General features: G+C 41.1%; 1 protein-coding gene across 3 annotated transcripts in view; it reads right to left on the bottom strand.

The window, feature by feature from the left end:
- Positions 1-16,778, bottom strand: part of pdlim4 (PDZ and LIM domain 4) — a 45,827-nt gene extending 29,049 nt beyond the window's left edge. The window contains exons 1-2 of one of the 3 annotated variants that reach the window (XM_040150006.1): positions 16,503-16,778; positions 6,052-6,203 (exon numbers count right to left, since the gene is read on the bottom strand). In XM_040150006.1, coding sequence (XP_040005940.1) covers positions 6,052-6,203; positions 16,503-16,595 — 245 coding nt within the window. In that variant the 5' untranslated portion in view covers positions 16,596-16,778. Of the gene's footprint in view, positions 1-6,051; positions 6,204-11,458; positions 11,775-16,065; positions 16,399-16,502 lie in introns of those variants that run through there. The other 2 variants (XM_040150007.1, XM_040150004.1) reach the window with 2 other exon arrangements.
- Positions 16,779-17,474: the final 696 nt, after the last annotated feature.

The following is a 17,474-nucleotide window of genomic DNA, read 5'->3' as shown; positions in this document are numbered from 1 at the left end:
TCTCTTTGTTAGGCCATTTCTGTTATCATCATTTCTCACTGACACTGACATCAATACATTGTAATCTGCAGTTCTACAGTGTGACAAAATAGTCTCAACTCAAAGGTTCACTTACTACCTTTTCTGAGCTTTTAATCAGTCAGTGGATGGCTGGAGAAGATCAAAGAGGCGACACCAGAAACCACCTTTGAACTGAGACAGGGGTTTTGATCTCATATGATCCCTTGTTATCAGGTAACCCATGGTTTACACTAACGTAACCGAAGTGAGCCGGTTTGAGTCACTGATGAAGACTGTGAGATGTTGGTAAAGGCTCCTAAAAAGCTAGTTAGTGAACCTTTTGGACCTGTTTGCCACTTATTGTTACATTTATTTTTCTGGGTAACCTGTGATAAAGATGAACAAACTAGAAGTACTGAACCAAAAGATGAAACACACACATTTGTAACTTTGCTTTGAAGACCTTATGTCTTGGGGTTAGCCCGATAGTTTTGGTGTAATGTGCCTAGGTTTTGAGAATACTTACTTCTTTATCTTCTGTTGCCATTCCAATGAAATGGAGATGAATGGAATACAGTGAAAATTCCTTATGGTTAGGTCTCTGGACTATCCTGACTAACCAGCACAAATTAAATTCCATTCAGCCACATTAGAGGCAAAAAACCCAGAGATGACAAAACTGAAACTACAGTCTTTATGTTATTTGGATGAACTAACCCTTTAAGCTCTGAATTATCTGCAGGTAAAGCTTCATTCCAGCTTGGACCTAAATGTAAATTTTCTTTCCTACAGTAAGTGAAACTGAAACAAGTACAGCAGCATGTTCCTATTTCACAAGACCTTTTTTTTTAGAATACAACAAGACACAGTCAGTGTAACACACACACAGCGCAGGCTTCATGACTCATTTCTCAGCACATTTAACTTGCCACCCCAGCAGGACTCTTTCCGAACAGCTTGACCAGCGGTGCAAACACACATCCCAACCACCATCATCTGTTTCTCAGGCTTCTGCAACCACATGGCTTTCTCCAAGAAGCTCTGGCAGCGGGAGGGAAACTGCAGAGAAGTGAGGTCAGGGTGGAAGAGGTGGGAAGAGAGAAAGATGAAGAGGCGATATAAAAAGAATAAACAGAATGGGATGAGTGGAGTGGGATTTGGGTTTAGGAGAGGGAGATGGTAGAATGGCACATGGAGGTCAGGGGCAAGAGAGGTAACGGACGAAGAGGCTGAAAAGAAGAACCAGGAGGAGAAAATGGAGGAGAGAGGAGACAGTTTCTGCCACAGCTGGTTCGTGTAGCCTCAGAGTCAGATATACAGGCCAAGCAAAGCAGAAATTACACACACCAACATGGGCCCATCGTGTCTTTCCAGGTCCTCTGACATTACAGTGAACCTGACAGTGTGTGCATTTGTGGAGGGGGTGGCAGCCATTTTCACTCCCCAACAAGACCACACAGCTCCATTTGATCACCAATGCCAGGAACTAACAGAAACTAACAAGGGTGTTTCACGTCACAGTGGAGCACTGACAGGCCTGCATCAGTAGGGAGGCCTGATGGAAAATGGAAAGCTGCGTTAAGTACTTTTTTCTGTTTCCTTGTCATTGCCTCGCCTTCTGTCCTTCTTAATTTTCTCTTTCGTTCTTTCGTTTTTTCTCACCAGTTAATCCGCTCTTCCTTTATACTCTCATCTTTCTTCTCACTCACAGTGACTGCCGTTTGGACAAACATAAATCAACCCATGAACAGAGAGATGTTCAATTATTTGTAATGTACGGTCCATTTCTGCTTCCATTTTCTTCTTTGGTGGTATATATGTATATAGATCGGTTACAAAAAAGTCTGAATAAATGAGTGCAGAAACATGATGATTGAAGATGCTTCCAGAGAGAAGTAGCTGGTAGACTCATACAGGAAAATATCATATTGAACTGTAAGAGTATGTAGTCTCCCTAGCCTCAGTTCAGGTGAACTGCAGCCGTAAGATGTGTTTTGATCAAGTGTTTGGCATAGCACTCTGACCTGAATGTCAAACAAATTTTCCTGGGGTTACTGGGAAATATTTTGGAAAATGTAAGAACTCAATATCTACAGTAAAAGTAGACAAGACAAAGTTCTTAATCACAACAAAAATAAATTCTGAAAAGCACAGATTAATGACATCTAAAATATAGTGCTTGAAGGGTGTATTTTCCTTTAGTGACAGTCTAAAAAATTCCACAACAACTGCAGCTTCTGGCCCAATTTTCACGATGCGTATTTACTTCTGGTTCAGTTTTCATTGGCCTCCCGGGGCACCTAACCAGAAACCTTCAGATGCAGAGTGCTCTTTAACATGCTCCATCATACAAATAATGAAAAATGGGGGTTCTGAAAGTAATAAATGCGGAAATAACACAAAGAAACATTCTTGCGTTACAAAAGACCTCGAGCTTAGATGCATCCAGTGTACTGTAATTTTGGTTCACAGCAGACGTGTAGACTCATATATTTGTCCATCGGCAGCAACACAAAATTACAGGTCTGTCAATCCCCCATCTATGACTCTGTGACTGTTTGGAGTATTTTATGGCATAGTCTTTTAATGATGGCTGAGAACTGTTGTCCTCTAAAATATTATTTTCTCGTGAGTCAGCATGGGTTCTCCGAGTCACTCCCAATTTTTTTTTTTACTCCAGAATTAATGGTTGCAATTGAATAATCCTCAGTCATTTCTGAAGCCCACACCTGAGGAGTTTTTCCAATACAGGGAAAATCCCATGTGTGAAAAAAAGTCATGTCCCATCATCTCCTTTCTCCAGCAGGAATATCTAAAGATTATTTCAAAACTTGTGGTGTCTTATGTCCTCTATCTGAGGGAGAGAAACTCAACTCTGAGCTTTACTGTGTTGTCGGTGTAATTGAATTTCCAGCACTGCACGAAGCAGAAAAACGTTGGCTGTAAAACAGCATTCTAGGCAGAGAAGGGCCCATGTGGATTTCTCACTTGGTCTCTCTGATTCACCGCTCCTCTACTTGGCCTCAGTTTCCCTCTCTCTGTCGTAGTGTCTCGTCTCTCTCTCCATCGTTTCTCTTTCTCCGCTTTCTCATATTTCCCACCATCTTTCAGCCACTCCCTTCTCTTTCGACACTTCTTGTCTACTGTCTTGTGTTTTTGACCAAATAACTCAAAACTTTCATATCCATCTTTAAAATTGTCTTTTTCTTCTGCTTGAACCCCTCTTGCTCTATCTTCCCTCTCTTTCACCACCAGTTAATTTCAGCTCTGTGCAATGGAGCCAAAGGTGCATGCCTACGTATCTCTCAGACATGACTTACCCTCCCCCCTTATCCGGCAGCAGGGCAATTCACACTGTAATTATTCAACCACTATATAGTGGGAAGGTCACATGCCAGCATGTAGCCTTGCTTTCCCTGTGATGATGTATGACCCTGCATCCAACTACTATCTTGTCAGTTTAAATGGGAAGCATGACTGTGTCTGGTGGTTTACTTGTGGTTTTAATCTAGACGATTAGTTTTAAGCCAAATTAGGTAGTTAAAAGACCTTATTGGGTGTCAAATATCTATGTTGACAACACTATCTGCATTTAACCCACTTGCATTTGGCCTCCAATTGACTTTACAGTAGACTGATAAAAAGTCACTGGATTTCAACAGATTTTTATTGAAAAAAAATGTTTTTGTACCCTACTCAAACAAGGACACTATGTCACATAGGGATGTGCACGATTGGTTGACAAAACGTTGCTACCCTCGCTAGTCGGCACCAGAAATACTAGTCGGTTAAACTAATTATTAATAATTTATTACAGCCCTGGCTAGCGGCATCCCCCCTCTCCCCGCCCTAATGCCCGGATGTTGTAAACCAGCAAGGTGGAAAGTGGGGCATATGACATCTCGTTAAACCAGCGCAGTATTTTGATCTAGAAAATGAAAATAAGGTTGTATGTAGGCTGTGTCAGAATAAACTGGAATATAGCCACTTTGAGCCAGAGAAATGTTTAACCCTTTTCAGCACAGGCATGTGGACGTTAACCTCAAAGGAAAGAAGGCTGCTGGTGCCAGCACTGCTAATGTTAGCCACACTCGTCAAACCAACATGACAATGTTTACCTGCACTGGTGGAACAAGCAGATAAGGAATAAATGTGATGCAAAATTTCTGCCAATGCAATCAATTCTACCCTGCATATCAATCACTCTCACGTGCTCCTGCTTTTGTCAAATTATTTGTTACATTCACTTTGAGTACTTAAGGGGAAATTTAAGCTGAATTTGGGAAAATTAGGGTGCAAGTGGTTAAGTATGGGAGTGCCCTTTTTTGTGCTCTTGCAGCTGTAGAACAGCTCCCTTGGTCTCCGTGCTGAATACTACTTTAAGTATCCTTAAATAAGTTTACTATGCCTATGTGGAAAAGCCACTAATTGCTCAGCCAGTCATCTTGATATATGGAAGGATGTGTTCTACTACAGGCTGGGGCGAGGGGCAGGGGGGCTATTGAATGCTAGAGTGCCTAGTATAAAACACAAATACAGTGAAGAGGAAGAGAACAAAGTGCTTCTATGTCTGAATTTGGAGTTTCTGCATGTGTGACTCGTTGCTTATCTGATGGGTCCAGTTACACTGGGAGAGATTCTTATTTCCACTGCATCTGCAGGTCAACTTCATGCTCCAAACCATTACGGGAGAGAAAGACTGTGTTGTCTGTTGCCCTAAAAGGAGAGAGCTGAAGCACTAGTTGGCAGTTGTCACTTGCAAGTGCGGCTGAAACCACAGTGTTCTTCATCCAAGAAGAAGGGGTTCAGAGGTTGCCAGATTCGCTCTGCACTTTCCAGTATTCTGGCAACCCAAAGTAACCATCTAATAGAAATGTGGGAAGAAACTGACATTTCAGTTTTTCCTTGGTTATCCCGCATCTCCCCTCTCTCCCTCTGTCATTAACTGTTTAGACGGATGATTTCCATTCTGCTATGCTGACAGAAACATGTTGCTCCTGTCTTCCACTTAAGGTCAAATCATCCATCCTCAGATACTACGTCTAAAAATGATGCACCAGTTTGAAGAGTGGAAGATAATTTTCCACTTCATAAAGTGGTAAATTGTACAATATTGACCTGTGAAGCCCATTTGAAAAGGTGACTGTCTGATTCATTGTATGTACACGCCTCACTGACTCCGATGGCGCTCTATAGAAGCTTGAGTGAATCATTTAAACTGTCGTAAACCTGTCATCTGTCCCTATAACTCAACTGTGCCAAGCTGAAAAGACCCACTAGAAATAGACACAATATGTGTTCCTGAACGAGAGGCAGTAAATCACCTTGGTCATAAAATTCAGGCAAGTTTTTCAAATCAATTCACTTAATGAGCCTTGGAGCAAAAACCATAAGTAGCCTCTGCTGAGGGTCAAAGCAGTGATGACTGATTAGCAAGTGACTAATGTTCAAACTTTTCCTGATATCCACTTATAATGAACATCGTAATTCCCATCAGTCATCCAGTATGGAAAATGGACTGAATCAAATCTGCTTGAGCCTCTAACCTCAAGCAGAGATGCTGAGCCGGCTACTGAGCTCTGGTAAGCTCATTTTTAATGAACTCCACACCCCCATATTTTTTTAATTTTCAAAACTGTAATCTTTAGCCCCGTCCATGTGACATCACTTGTGGCAGTTCATCCGCATTCACACAGCTCTATACAACTGTTTGCACATGTGCAGCAGTACTCCCCAAGACCTGAAAACAGACTTTGATATGTAAAATCAGTGGAGTTCCCCTTTAAGGCAACTATAACTACTTGGTTGAAGTTAGCTGAAGACGTTGATCGTAATGTAGAGAAACCAACACCGACCAAGGACCAAAGTCTCAGGAGCCTGACTTTTTCGTCAGGCACAATATTCATCCTGATCTCCTCCATAAGTGTGTTTGTGGTGCTATAGCCACATTATGCACAAGCACAAGAGGTCCCATAGATGTAGGTCATTTTGAGGGTTTGACCAAATGACCAATGTTGTTTTTCTGGGAAGAACAGTCTCGTGTTTTCATACCTGCTGATGTTGAGTGTGAGCTGCTGAGTGCAGGTTTTGATCCTGTTCTGAGCCTCCATGTGTGTCATTTGCTCTGTGCTGTCGCCATTGATAGCCAGGATGGTGTCACCTGGACACAGGTCACCTTGGGCTGCCTTGCTGCCTGGTGTTACCTGAAGATAAAATTCACACACACACACACGCACGCAAAAGAAGAGAAGAGAAAGAGCTGTTATAAAAGGTGTCAAACTTTCAGTGAGAAAGAAATACATAAAGAAAGGAAAAGAAAGAGGATTACTGTGGGAGTGTCAACACGGAGGCCAAATTCAACAAAAGCAGCTCTCTTTTGATTTATGTAACATTGCCTTGGGCAGCACTCTAGGTTTACATACATCAAAAGCCTGCAACAATGACACTGGGAAGTGAGAGGCCACTCAGATTTTTGAACGTGGTGAAATATTTGGAAAGAACTGGAACATTTTTATACGACTGGCCTTTTGAAATTCAATTTTAAAAAAACAAACAAAACAAAACAAAAAAGACAAAAAAAAAAATAACAATCTGCAATTTTATGATTTCTCAGCAATTGCATCAGACTAAACCCTTAGTGTATGATCTCAAGTCCAGGAGTAAGTTACATTTGCAGAGTTTGCGATATGAACCTTTTACCTTACCAGCCGTCTCTGTGTAATGTTAGATTCATTTGCAAGCATCTGCTCAATATGTTCTTCTAGCTTTTTTTTGGATTTGTCACTTGGACCATTTTGATCCTGGAACACAAATGTCCACATTGCCTTTATTTTGTAGATTATCTTTCAGCCGCTGGACAGTGAGCAGGTTCCTCTCTGTGATCCTTCATTCCAGAAACATGCCGGTCTGTGAACATTTGAGCCCCACGGGGAGGGCTGGTGGTGTCCCAGTGGGTATGTTTCACCTTCACAGACACATTAAGTAACATATGATAACAATTTTCCATTATTACACGCGCACACACAAAAATGTCCCTGCAATTTCCAGGCATGCCTCTGACTGGTCGAATGGTTTTGGCAAACATAAATAAGAAGAAACTACCAATCAAATGCTCCCATCATTTGGAACCAAAAACATCCACAGTAAAACAGTCACTGTCATATGGGAGCAAGCTGCTGAGGAGAATACTCTATACAAGCACTGAAACAAAAATGTAATGAAATGTGAACAATTTTGATTATGTGTCCAGTCTTCTTTGTGTGCTCCATGCGCTGTCAAGCCGTGACATGTATGACTATTAGTTTGACTGTATTTTTCCATCCTTTAAATGTGAGAACATTTTCTGCAGCTGGATCCAATTGCTATAGTCAAACTGTTTGTGGTGGAATTTAACCATTAATCTGTGATGTTTGCCTAAATATCAGTAGGATTTGCTATTCTCTGTTGCAGATTGAAAAAAATAGGGGTTTAATTAATATGCATTTACTTTTCCAAACACATTTATAACATTTCTAGTGGCAGCAGCAACCGTTCATTTTGCATAAACAGAGGAAGAACTTTTGGCATGAGCAGTGACACCAACCATGGCTGAAGGTGCAATGTCAAGAGCACCACCTTCTAGGTATGCAGGTTACGATTATTTTCATTATTATTTTCTTGTTTAATCAACTAAGTGTTTGTCTATGTAATGTCATAAAATAGCAAAAATGTCCATTACACTTCCCCAGAGCCTATGGTAAACGTATCCAAATCTCTCATTTTGTCTAAGCAATAGTCCAACACCCAAGGATATTTTCAGTGATATAAAACAGACGTACTATTATTGACTAATGTTTCATCTACTGGCAAACAGCAACACCAAAGATGAAACCAAATACAACCAGGTAGGAATTCAGACTCCAGCACTCTGTCAGGTCTGAGAGCTAAAAGACTAAAATGACTACCTGTATCTCTAAATACACAGGGAACGAAGATTTAGAATCATTTTCCTTTTAATGAGCCCATTGTATGTCAAGTGTTGGCGATAAATCTTTGAGCTCATTCATCTCCACACCAGGGCACCCGCCGCCTGACCGCACAATGTCTTGTAATGCCTTTTACCTTGACAGCTGCACATTAAGATGTATTGTGTTTGGAGCAGTGAAACCTTGTATTGAAATAACACTTACCTCACACACAGATTAAGATACGATTGGCTAAAAGTTGGTCCACACTGGAATAATGAACACAAGAGAGAGGAGAAAGAGAGGAGCTGCTTGTGCAAGAGAAACTGAGTTGCTAACTGGGAACAGCGTTTTAAGAGCAAAGGCACACAAGTTCACGCTCCATGAAGCACTAATAGCTAAGTCGTGTGGTTCAGATGTGGAATTCCTCATTTACAGCTTTTGACTGCCACAGTGTCCCTGACTGAGAGATCAGTGGCATTGTGGGAAATGTGTGTAAGTTTGTGTGTGTGTGTGTGTGTGTGTGTGTGTTGTGAGTCAAGGAAAGACAAAGCCATCTAAACTCACTTTACTCATCAACTGCTTTTGCAGAAATCTGACATAAAATACATAACTGAGCAAGTATAATCTAATGGATGTAGGTTAAATATTGAGAAGTTTAAAGGAGCAAAAGCAAGAATCAAGGGGGGAATGGGAAATGTAACAGATTGTTGTTTGTCTTGTGTGTCGGTGCATCTGTTGATAGACACTAACAATCAACTAACTATTTAACACAACCTCTGTAGTGAGAATTAATTTTAAATTTTTTGTGTCTGTGTGTGTGTGTGTGTATATGTCTTGGGTTTGTGCCTAGGCTAGGCTAGGCTAGGCACACACACACACACACACACACACACACACACACACACACACACACACACACACACACACACACACACACACACACACACACACACACACACACACACACTCAGTGGTATTCCAAGTGCCACAATGGCATGACTGAGGTCGTCACTAGAGGTCAAACATTCTCGAAATGTAAGGAGAGCGTAAAGCTACATGGTTCAGACATATCATCATAATCTGCTATATTTACACTGTGGATGTTACACTGTGATGTAATGACTTCAAACTATGGAGCTTTAAAGATGAATGTAATTTTCTAATTACTCTGCTTTCATTGGCAAGCAGCTTTGAAGCCCATACAAACATTTTGGTTTTTTACCGCAACTATTTATTTTTTTCTTCTTACTCACATGAAAACACTGGTAGTAACAAAAGAAAAGAGGCGAACTTTGTTGGCAGAAATAAGAATGAATTTATCTAACTCAAAAATGAGAAGTGACACTCGTCTGAAAACTAACAGGGTGTTTGACTTCAGCTAATAAAGCCTTATCTTGACTTAGGCAGAGGATGGAACTAGGGTTGTTGTCAACAATGAAAAGTGGTTTCTAGACCACTGTGGAGGGGCAGAAAAAGGCAATATATTCAATGAAATGATCCTACTTAGCTAAAAATAGTAATTTAGCATCATATGGTTCGAATTCAATCCCATTTTCACCCAGTAAACCTACTTCCAATTCCAGCAAAGATTCATACTTACGCTAACAAAATGAGGGTTAAATTAGTATAATTTACGTTCATAGATGATCTCATATAACTATCCTATGGTACTTAGAAATGCTAATATAATCAGATTTTCTTTTATTTATTTTCCACAAACTGCTCGTGTTGCCAACAGATGGATGAATTACACCACTTGATGTACTAGGAAGAATTTGCACAAAAGACTGTTAAGGCAATTACTTTGATAGTATACAAAGGATGTTATCTAACTTATATAGGCACCAGAGAGATGGTATTATGAAAACTGCCATCGTGGATTTGAGGCAAAATTGATCGTGCGGAGAGCATCTTCACTGGTTGTTGGGCAATCTAAACAGTAACATCACAAACAGTGACCTAGTTAATTGCTAACAGATGGAGCGGTTAGCAAATGACAGCCTCCTGTCACACAGAGTCATCATGTAGCGCGCTGAGGCCTGATGAATGTGCACATTCATCAGGCCTCAGCGCGCTACATGATGGCCTGATGAATGTGCGCTGGAGTGCGGTTTCCTTGTGGGCGTGTTTTTCGTTGTGTTCGAGTGTAAAACAGAGACGGTACATGTCTACTGTATGTAATAAACCTGGATCAACACTTTCAGTTGAGTGTAACATCAGTATTCTGTCATGTCATCATTGTTTATGAATGTGTGTACTGTCTTTCTATCTGATCTAGAGCGAGAGCTAAGCCATAAAATTGAAAGTGCTTTTATTGGAAAAACTGTGGCGTGTAAAGCACATATATAATGCAGTACGAGGGTCTAATTCTCTCTCTTTTTAGGAAAAGCTTCTGTTCTGAATATTGAACAGACGTTCTTGTAAGTAAAAATTTAGATTAGTGGGGGAATTTGAATCTTAGACTAGTAAAAATTCTTCTAGCTACAGAGTTAGGCGGTATTAACTTAATTCAAGGGAATAAATTTCTTCCTGCCTCTCTTTTCTGGATATAAACAAACATATAGCCTTCTCCATAAGTACTGAATACTGTATAATTTATAGTAGCAAGTTTTCAGGTCAAAAGACATCCAGATGTTTTCGACTGAAAACTGAAGGTTCTTTGGGGATTAGGTTATTATACTGTTGTTTCCCCAACTTTTCAGTGATTGTACTGTAATGTGTAGTTAGGACGAGACACACTGAAATATAGCCATGTAAATAATGCCAAAACAGCTATGTGTAACATACACATCTAAACAAACAACATTTAATCTAACTCGGTCATCTAAACACCTCTTGACCTGCAAATCACCAAATCGACACTTTTGGATTGGTTATTTCCAAGCTCTCTGAAAGAAGAAAGTGTATCTTTTAAATGTTTTCTTCTCATGCGTGAATTCCACAGAGGCGCTTTCTGCTGGGTGGGAGGGCTGAGTTGCACGTCTGAACAACAGAGAGAATGATTTCTGGCAGTGTGTCAGACGCCTTTGTTTGCTTGTTGGACATGCGATAGGAACCATGGTTATGACCTTCGTGTCGCTTTGGAGAGACATTACATAGCCTGGAGTGTGAGGTTCTGACTGTCGTGTGATTATCACGCTCAAACAAAGACACTGAACCTGCCAAGACCAATAAGCAATACTGTAGCTTATGATTAAACATGTAAGGTTAGACTTTAACGAGAACACGAAGAAACGGGAGAGTCGCTTGAACTTAATTGCAGTCTGTAATACATGTGTGTATGTCTAGAATGACCAAAATATTACTCATCAATATTATTCATCAATAAGTGTGTAGAAATTTAGTGATTTTTTTTTCTGAATTTTTCCTGTTAAAAGACAAGAAATCGGCTCAATTCTCAAGGTGCTGCTCACACAGTCTTGTGTTAACTAATAACAGAAAGTCACTTTCATACATCAGATAACCAGATGAGCAGGAAATGCTCAGCAACAGCATTGTTCCCCCTAACTTACTGTTTCAGGAACTCCACAAATTCGCCGACAACAGGAAATTCTTGGAGAGCACCATCTGTTATCTTTTGCTCGGTTTGCTGAGACGATGCAGCTCGTAGCATCTATAGTTCTAGCCTGGCGAAAGGAGCAGCCCGGGAACCGCCGAAAGCTGACCATAACAACCCGCAGTGTCAGAGAAACAACCAGTGTGGCTTTAGGTCACATGTTCTGTCTCTGGTATTTGACAGAGAGCTAGACAGATGTACACTGAGAGATTAATGGTTGCAAAGGACACTGAGCCAATTTGATGTATAACTGCTAATGCAATCAAAGTTATATTTGCTCTTAATACGCTGTGAATCCGATACCCTTGTATAATCAGCATAAGAAATATGGAGCGATATGACTTGATATGGCTAGAGCCTTTTCTCTTCACTCTATAAAATTCCAGAAATTCCATAACCAGGAGCAAATGTTGTTAAGTGGGAGCTTACAGTTTGGTATGACTGATGACAGGGAATGTGCAGATAATACATCAGTCTGACTTTCTCCTTCTCTCTGTCTCATTTCTTCCTTAAAGGATAGGTTGGCAATTTTTCAAGGCAGTCTTAGAACAATACTCACATGTCCACATGTCCATCAGAAGAGTTTTTGGTCTTCGTAAGACATTGCTCTTGTCCATACTGGCTGTGACACCTTCATCACTCTCCCCCATCACTTACATTGACACCACTAAAAGAAGCCATCTCTTTGCAGCCAGTATGGACAGGAGGAATGATTAGGGGGACCAATAATGCCTTAAATGTACCAATGGGCATGTCAATGTTGTTAGACTTCAAAACCTATGAACCTATCCTCTAAATGCATAAACAGCATTTGACCACACAGACAGTTTATCCTACTCTGATAACGTATCAGTCTGCATGAGGTTGGACTTTGATTCCATTCAGATGGAGAAAAAGTGAGATAATGTTAGTCAATTACTTACTCTATATACAACGAGCCACAGATCAGTTATTACATGAATCTTTATGGAGAAGAAGCCTTTGAGTTTTGCTGGATCGATTATGTCTTTGTGGTGGGTACTGACTTGAATTAATGCCAAACATAGTCCCTAGTTCCAGATTTTAAATTGTGGGGATTTGCTGGTTTTCATTATGTGATAGGAAACTGAATATCGTTGGAATTGGGACTGTTAGAGAAAGAAAAGGCAATTTGAAGATATTCAAATGGGCATTTTTTTTCAATTTGCTTACATTTTATAGACTGAAAAATTAATCAATAATGAAAATAATCTTGGTTGCAACCCGACAAAACTGATTTCATGTCAGAGTTCCACATTGGATTTGCTACCAGTTCTTAAGTGTGCATTAAAGACTACATCCTATCTGTCAAATATAGTCATTTTTAAAAAAAATAATGACTTGTTCAGAAACTATGAACTTGAGGAGTTGTTGGTTTTCTCTGTTTTGTCACACTGTAACTGAATATCTTCAAATTTGGACTGTTGGTTGGACTAAACAAGTACTCTGAAGACATCATGTTGGGATGTGGGAAACTGGGACTTTTTTCATTTTTCTCTTACATTTCACCCACGAAACCAATAATCAAATAATCAAAAAACTATCCACAGACTACAAATACTGTTACTCAAGAGCTTGCGCATTCAAGACCTCTAAATGCACTATGAACTGTCTGAAATCTGCACAGACCAATTCCCATCTTGGATCAACAAGACAGACCACACAGCAGAATGCACAACACAAAGTTCTCAGAGGGGAAGCTGGACAGTGATTCGGCTCATAACCAACACTCAGCTGTCAATTCCTGCCGAGAAGACAATTGTTTGCCAGTTGGCAGGACTGACAAGCGTCCTACGTCACCTTCTGGCTAGACATTGGTTTACAAAAGGCATTATACCTCGGCTGCCATATTCAACGTATCCTGTCTAAATACTTCTGCAGTTACATAAGTGATTTTATATGTTTTTGTTTCTCTGCCACTCATTCTCTCTCATGCACACATGGCCATTTAACAACTCACCACTGCACACACACACACACACACACACACACACACTATCAGAGCAAATGTTTCAAGAGTCAACTAGACTCACCATTAACTGGCTAGAGTCCTGTATGGCTGGCAGGGGACTAATGTGCTTATTCTGGGACATTATCACCTTAAGCAAAGAACCAGCTGCCATAAGAACTTGTTTTCTGGTATTTACAACTTTCGCTGTCTCCAGGCGCAGGTGTTTGATGGCATTCACTTTTATATATGCAGAAAGACATGGAGGAAGAAGGGAGGAGATCTGTCAGTCATGCAAAGTAGAGGTATGATTGAAAGGATTGCTGTAAAACTCAAAAGCACCAGAGCTTTTAGGTCCCGTCTTAAACCTTCTCCTTTCTTACGGAGTTCACAGACACTGTTACACCCTTCAGACTGTTCTGGCTTATACGAAGTTTACATAATACTAAAATTCCCCCCAAAGACGCATTTTGGATCCTGTAAGACATAAAGTATCCTTCTCTTAAACACTCTCACAAACACACTCTTCATCTCCTTCCATGCATCTCGTTTTTTGTCACCACTCAGCACATTATAATTGCTGTCTTGGGCATGCACTGTACAACAGGAATGCATGGAGCATATGATGAATAGTCAGTTTAGGAGATAGTCCAATATATCAACAGCAATGAATCACATTGTGCTCCAAACTCGAAATGCAACCAGCTCCCATGAGGTGAGGCGAGAGGATTCCTTTCCCATCGCTTCTATTTTTTTTTTTAAAATCACTTCTTCTCAAATTTATTTCCGATTTTTTGCACTCATGTAAACCAAAATATAAGAAATCAGGATAAAACAATTGTCGAGTCCTGCCAATAAACACATTCTGTGTTTCAGAGCATCTGGCGTCGATCTGACATTGAACTGCTCTGTGATGGCTGGTAGTCTTCTAGAGGTAATATAATGGTGAGACTTGCCGGCCAAAAGAATGTGTGTATTTGTGCCTCTGACATGACATATTTTGCTAAATATGCTTGCATCTCAACAGCTGCTTCCTTCTCTAATTTTCAAGCCAAGAATTTGGAATTAGCCAAAACTCCCCTATTTATTCTTGTAAACAGCTTTTCCATGTGAGCGCTGGTTTTTATTGCCACTTTTGCTATGTAATCATCTGCCAAGTGAAACCTGTAATTAATTTCACTGATTGCATCATCACAGCGTTACAAAATGTTCACAATGCAATAGACTTCCCTGTGCATTCCATGGTTTTCATACTGGCAGTCATGCAACTATGCACAGATTTAGCAGATGAGAAATTTGGAGATTGGTTGTATTGAGCCCAAAACTTGCCTGCGGTACAAATTACTGAAGAAGTTAGGAAGGTATGCATCACAAAACCTAACATGCCCTGAAGCTGCACTAGGCAACGTTTTGACTATAAAGTACACATTAAACACAAGAGAGCTGAGGCCATAGTGTAGATTTCCCTTTTTTCCCCCATTGAAATCTGGTGTTGAGCACAATCTCTGTTGGAAACTCTGCAACATGGCCATAAATACTTACTGAAACATGAAGATCAAGCATAAAGCAAGTGATCCTTCCACAGAAAGCTGGCTTCGCCAATAATATTTGAGCTCCTTCCAAAATAAGACATTTAGGTACAAAGAGTGTGCAGTGTGTTGAAGCCATGTTTGATTTCTGGAATTTTTTTTTTTTTTCTTAAGTTGAAACATTCAGCTGACATTCACTTTGATTTGGAGAAGCGAAGGCGCCAAGTTAGCAAGTGTGTCCACTAACCCACAGGCGTACAAGTGTCAAGACGTTGCACACACTGAGAGTTAAAGTATACTTCACCGTTGCATCACAACCCTTTTTAGGGATATCGTAGGTCGGTTTCAAAACAGAGAGCACACTTCAGCTGACCTTCAGGCATTCGTCTGCTTCTCTCAAAGTCGCTAATCGCCGACAGTAAATCTAAAAATTACACCTCTAATCTGAAGTGCAAGGGGCCTGTAGTTAAAGGGTCGGTTTGGGGCCGGTTATACAGCTGAGCACAACACCTGGAATCTCTCAGCAGCACCAATGAGCTCTGATGAAAAACAAATGTCAGCAGACCCCCCCCCCCCTTCTGCAAGCCCTGCAGCCGGACCGGGCTGTGTTTACCCTGGTTGGGATAAACTATAGGCTACTGCCAGATCCACTGCCAGCACACTGACTCTTGACCCATATTCTGAGGGTCAGGAAAGTTCATGAAAGTTTGAGAATAGTACTACCACTACTTTATCTACTAATACCATCAACAGAATTAACAATGATTAAAGAACACATGCAATAATACAGTAACAATAATAATAGTAATGCAATTTCCACATATTAGCAACAGTTTTACATGAGCCTGTCTCACTATAAGCTGGAGCCACTTACTGGCACGTGGTCAAAATTTGGAAAAATTACTTTAAATTACATTATTTATATATCAGGATTATTATAATTACTTATTTCATAATCAAGAATAAACTCCTTTAAGTGAACCATATGGCCTGTTTGAGGAGTCTTTATATTGATGTAATTTCACTCAAATTATTTAAAAAATATCACTCTAATGTGTTTTCTCTCACCGAGGCTACTCAAAGCCTTTGACTGATGGACGGCCAACTTCGATCACTCACTAAACTGCACTGGCAGCTGCCAGGGATTAGACGGCGCCATCTGTCAGCTTTTAGAGCGAAGCTGCTGTTCACGCAATTATTATTACTGCTGTCAGAGGTAAGGGACCTCTTCTTTGAGATTAATTCGCCGGGCCAGAAAATTCCCGGTTGACCCGTCTCTAGCCCTCCAAGTCGTCTAGTACAAGCGTGTCCGCGGGGGTGGCAAAGTCACTGGAGTAGCGGTGGCGGGGGCGAAGATCGCGGTTTTCTTTTGTGGAAAGGATGAAATCCGAACTTTATTGTCACGCTGAGGTGCCGGTGGGTCCGTCCGGCGGCGCGCACCGTGCGCGCGGCTCGAGGAACGGCCGCGCGTGGCACGACGACGGACCGCAGAGTTGACTACCTACCCGGGAGATGGTCAGCGGCGTGCTGAAGTCCCGTCCTCCCACCAGTCGAAAACCCCAAGGAGACGGTCCCTTTAGTGTCACGGTCTGGGGCATGTTTGGCGTGGAGAGACTGCGCGAGAGAGACAGGCAGATGACAGGCGGACGGGGACGGGAAATGTCCGCGGTTCCGGGATAATACGAGTGGAGAGAGACAACGTGAACTAGCCGGAGTCCTCTGCCCAGCTGCTAGGCAACGCTGTCCCGACTGTGAAAACTTTCCTCCCCTCTTGATTCAAGTTTAAATAACGAAGCCGCCTCTGACGTGGGACGGCGGGTTGCCCTGCCCCCTTCGCCCGGTCTGCGAGGAGTGGGAGGGGAATGGAGCTGCCCGGGGGGGTCAGAATAATCAGCGTTTTGTTCAACGCCACAGGTATAAATGTGGCTAATTGGTCCCCAGCATACGGTATATTTGATCATCGGCCGAATAAATCGGTGGTGTGCGTGTGTGTGCGTGTGTTTCCTATTTATTTTCCTTCTATTGTCATTCAGTCAGTCGGTTTCTTTCAGCATTTAACCTGTGGCATCTGTAAACAAACAGGTAAGGCTACGTTCATCACCGACCTCAGTGGGTAACCGGGTAATTAGCAGGCTGCTGTTAAGAGCCTGTTTTTATTTATTTATTTTTTTAGCTTTAATTTTTTACATGGGTTTACACAATTGAAAAGTAGTTTATCTTCTAAATGAACAAAGGGTGGTACAAACTTTCTATAAGAATACCTTAAGCCGCACCAGAAAACATTTAGATTTAATTGCCTGAAATTGGCGTTTTTACACATTTGATCTGTCTCTTAATTTTGGAGGCAATGGAGTAAAGCTCAGTGCTTTGAGTTTTGGTCAGGGGCTTATATTTAGATAAAGAATTGTCCTTCACAGAAAACACACAACGCCCATAGAAAAAAACAAACACTAGTCCAACACGCTCTCAGCAACATC

The sequence above is a fragment of the Xiphias gladius genome, chromosome 17, assembly GCF_016859285.1.
Source record: "Xiphias gladius isolate SHS-SW01 ecotype Sanya breed wild chromosome 17, ASM1685928v1, whole genome shotgun sequence".
In the NCBI taxonomy this organism is placed as follows: Eukaryota; Metazoa; Chordata; class Actinopteri; order Istiophoriformes; family Xiphiidae; genus Xiphias; species Xiphias gladius.
This window is presented reverse-complemented; position numbering and strand designations above follow the sequence as displayed.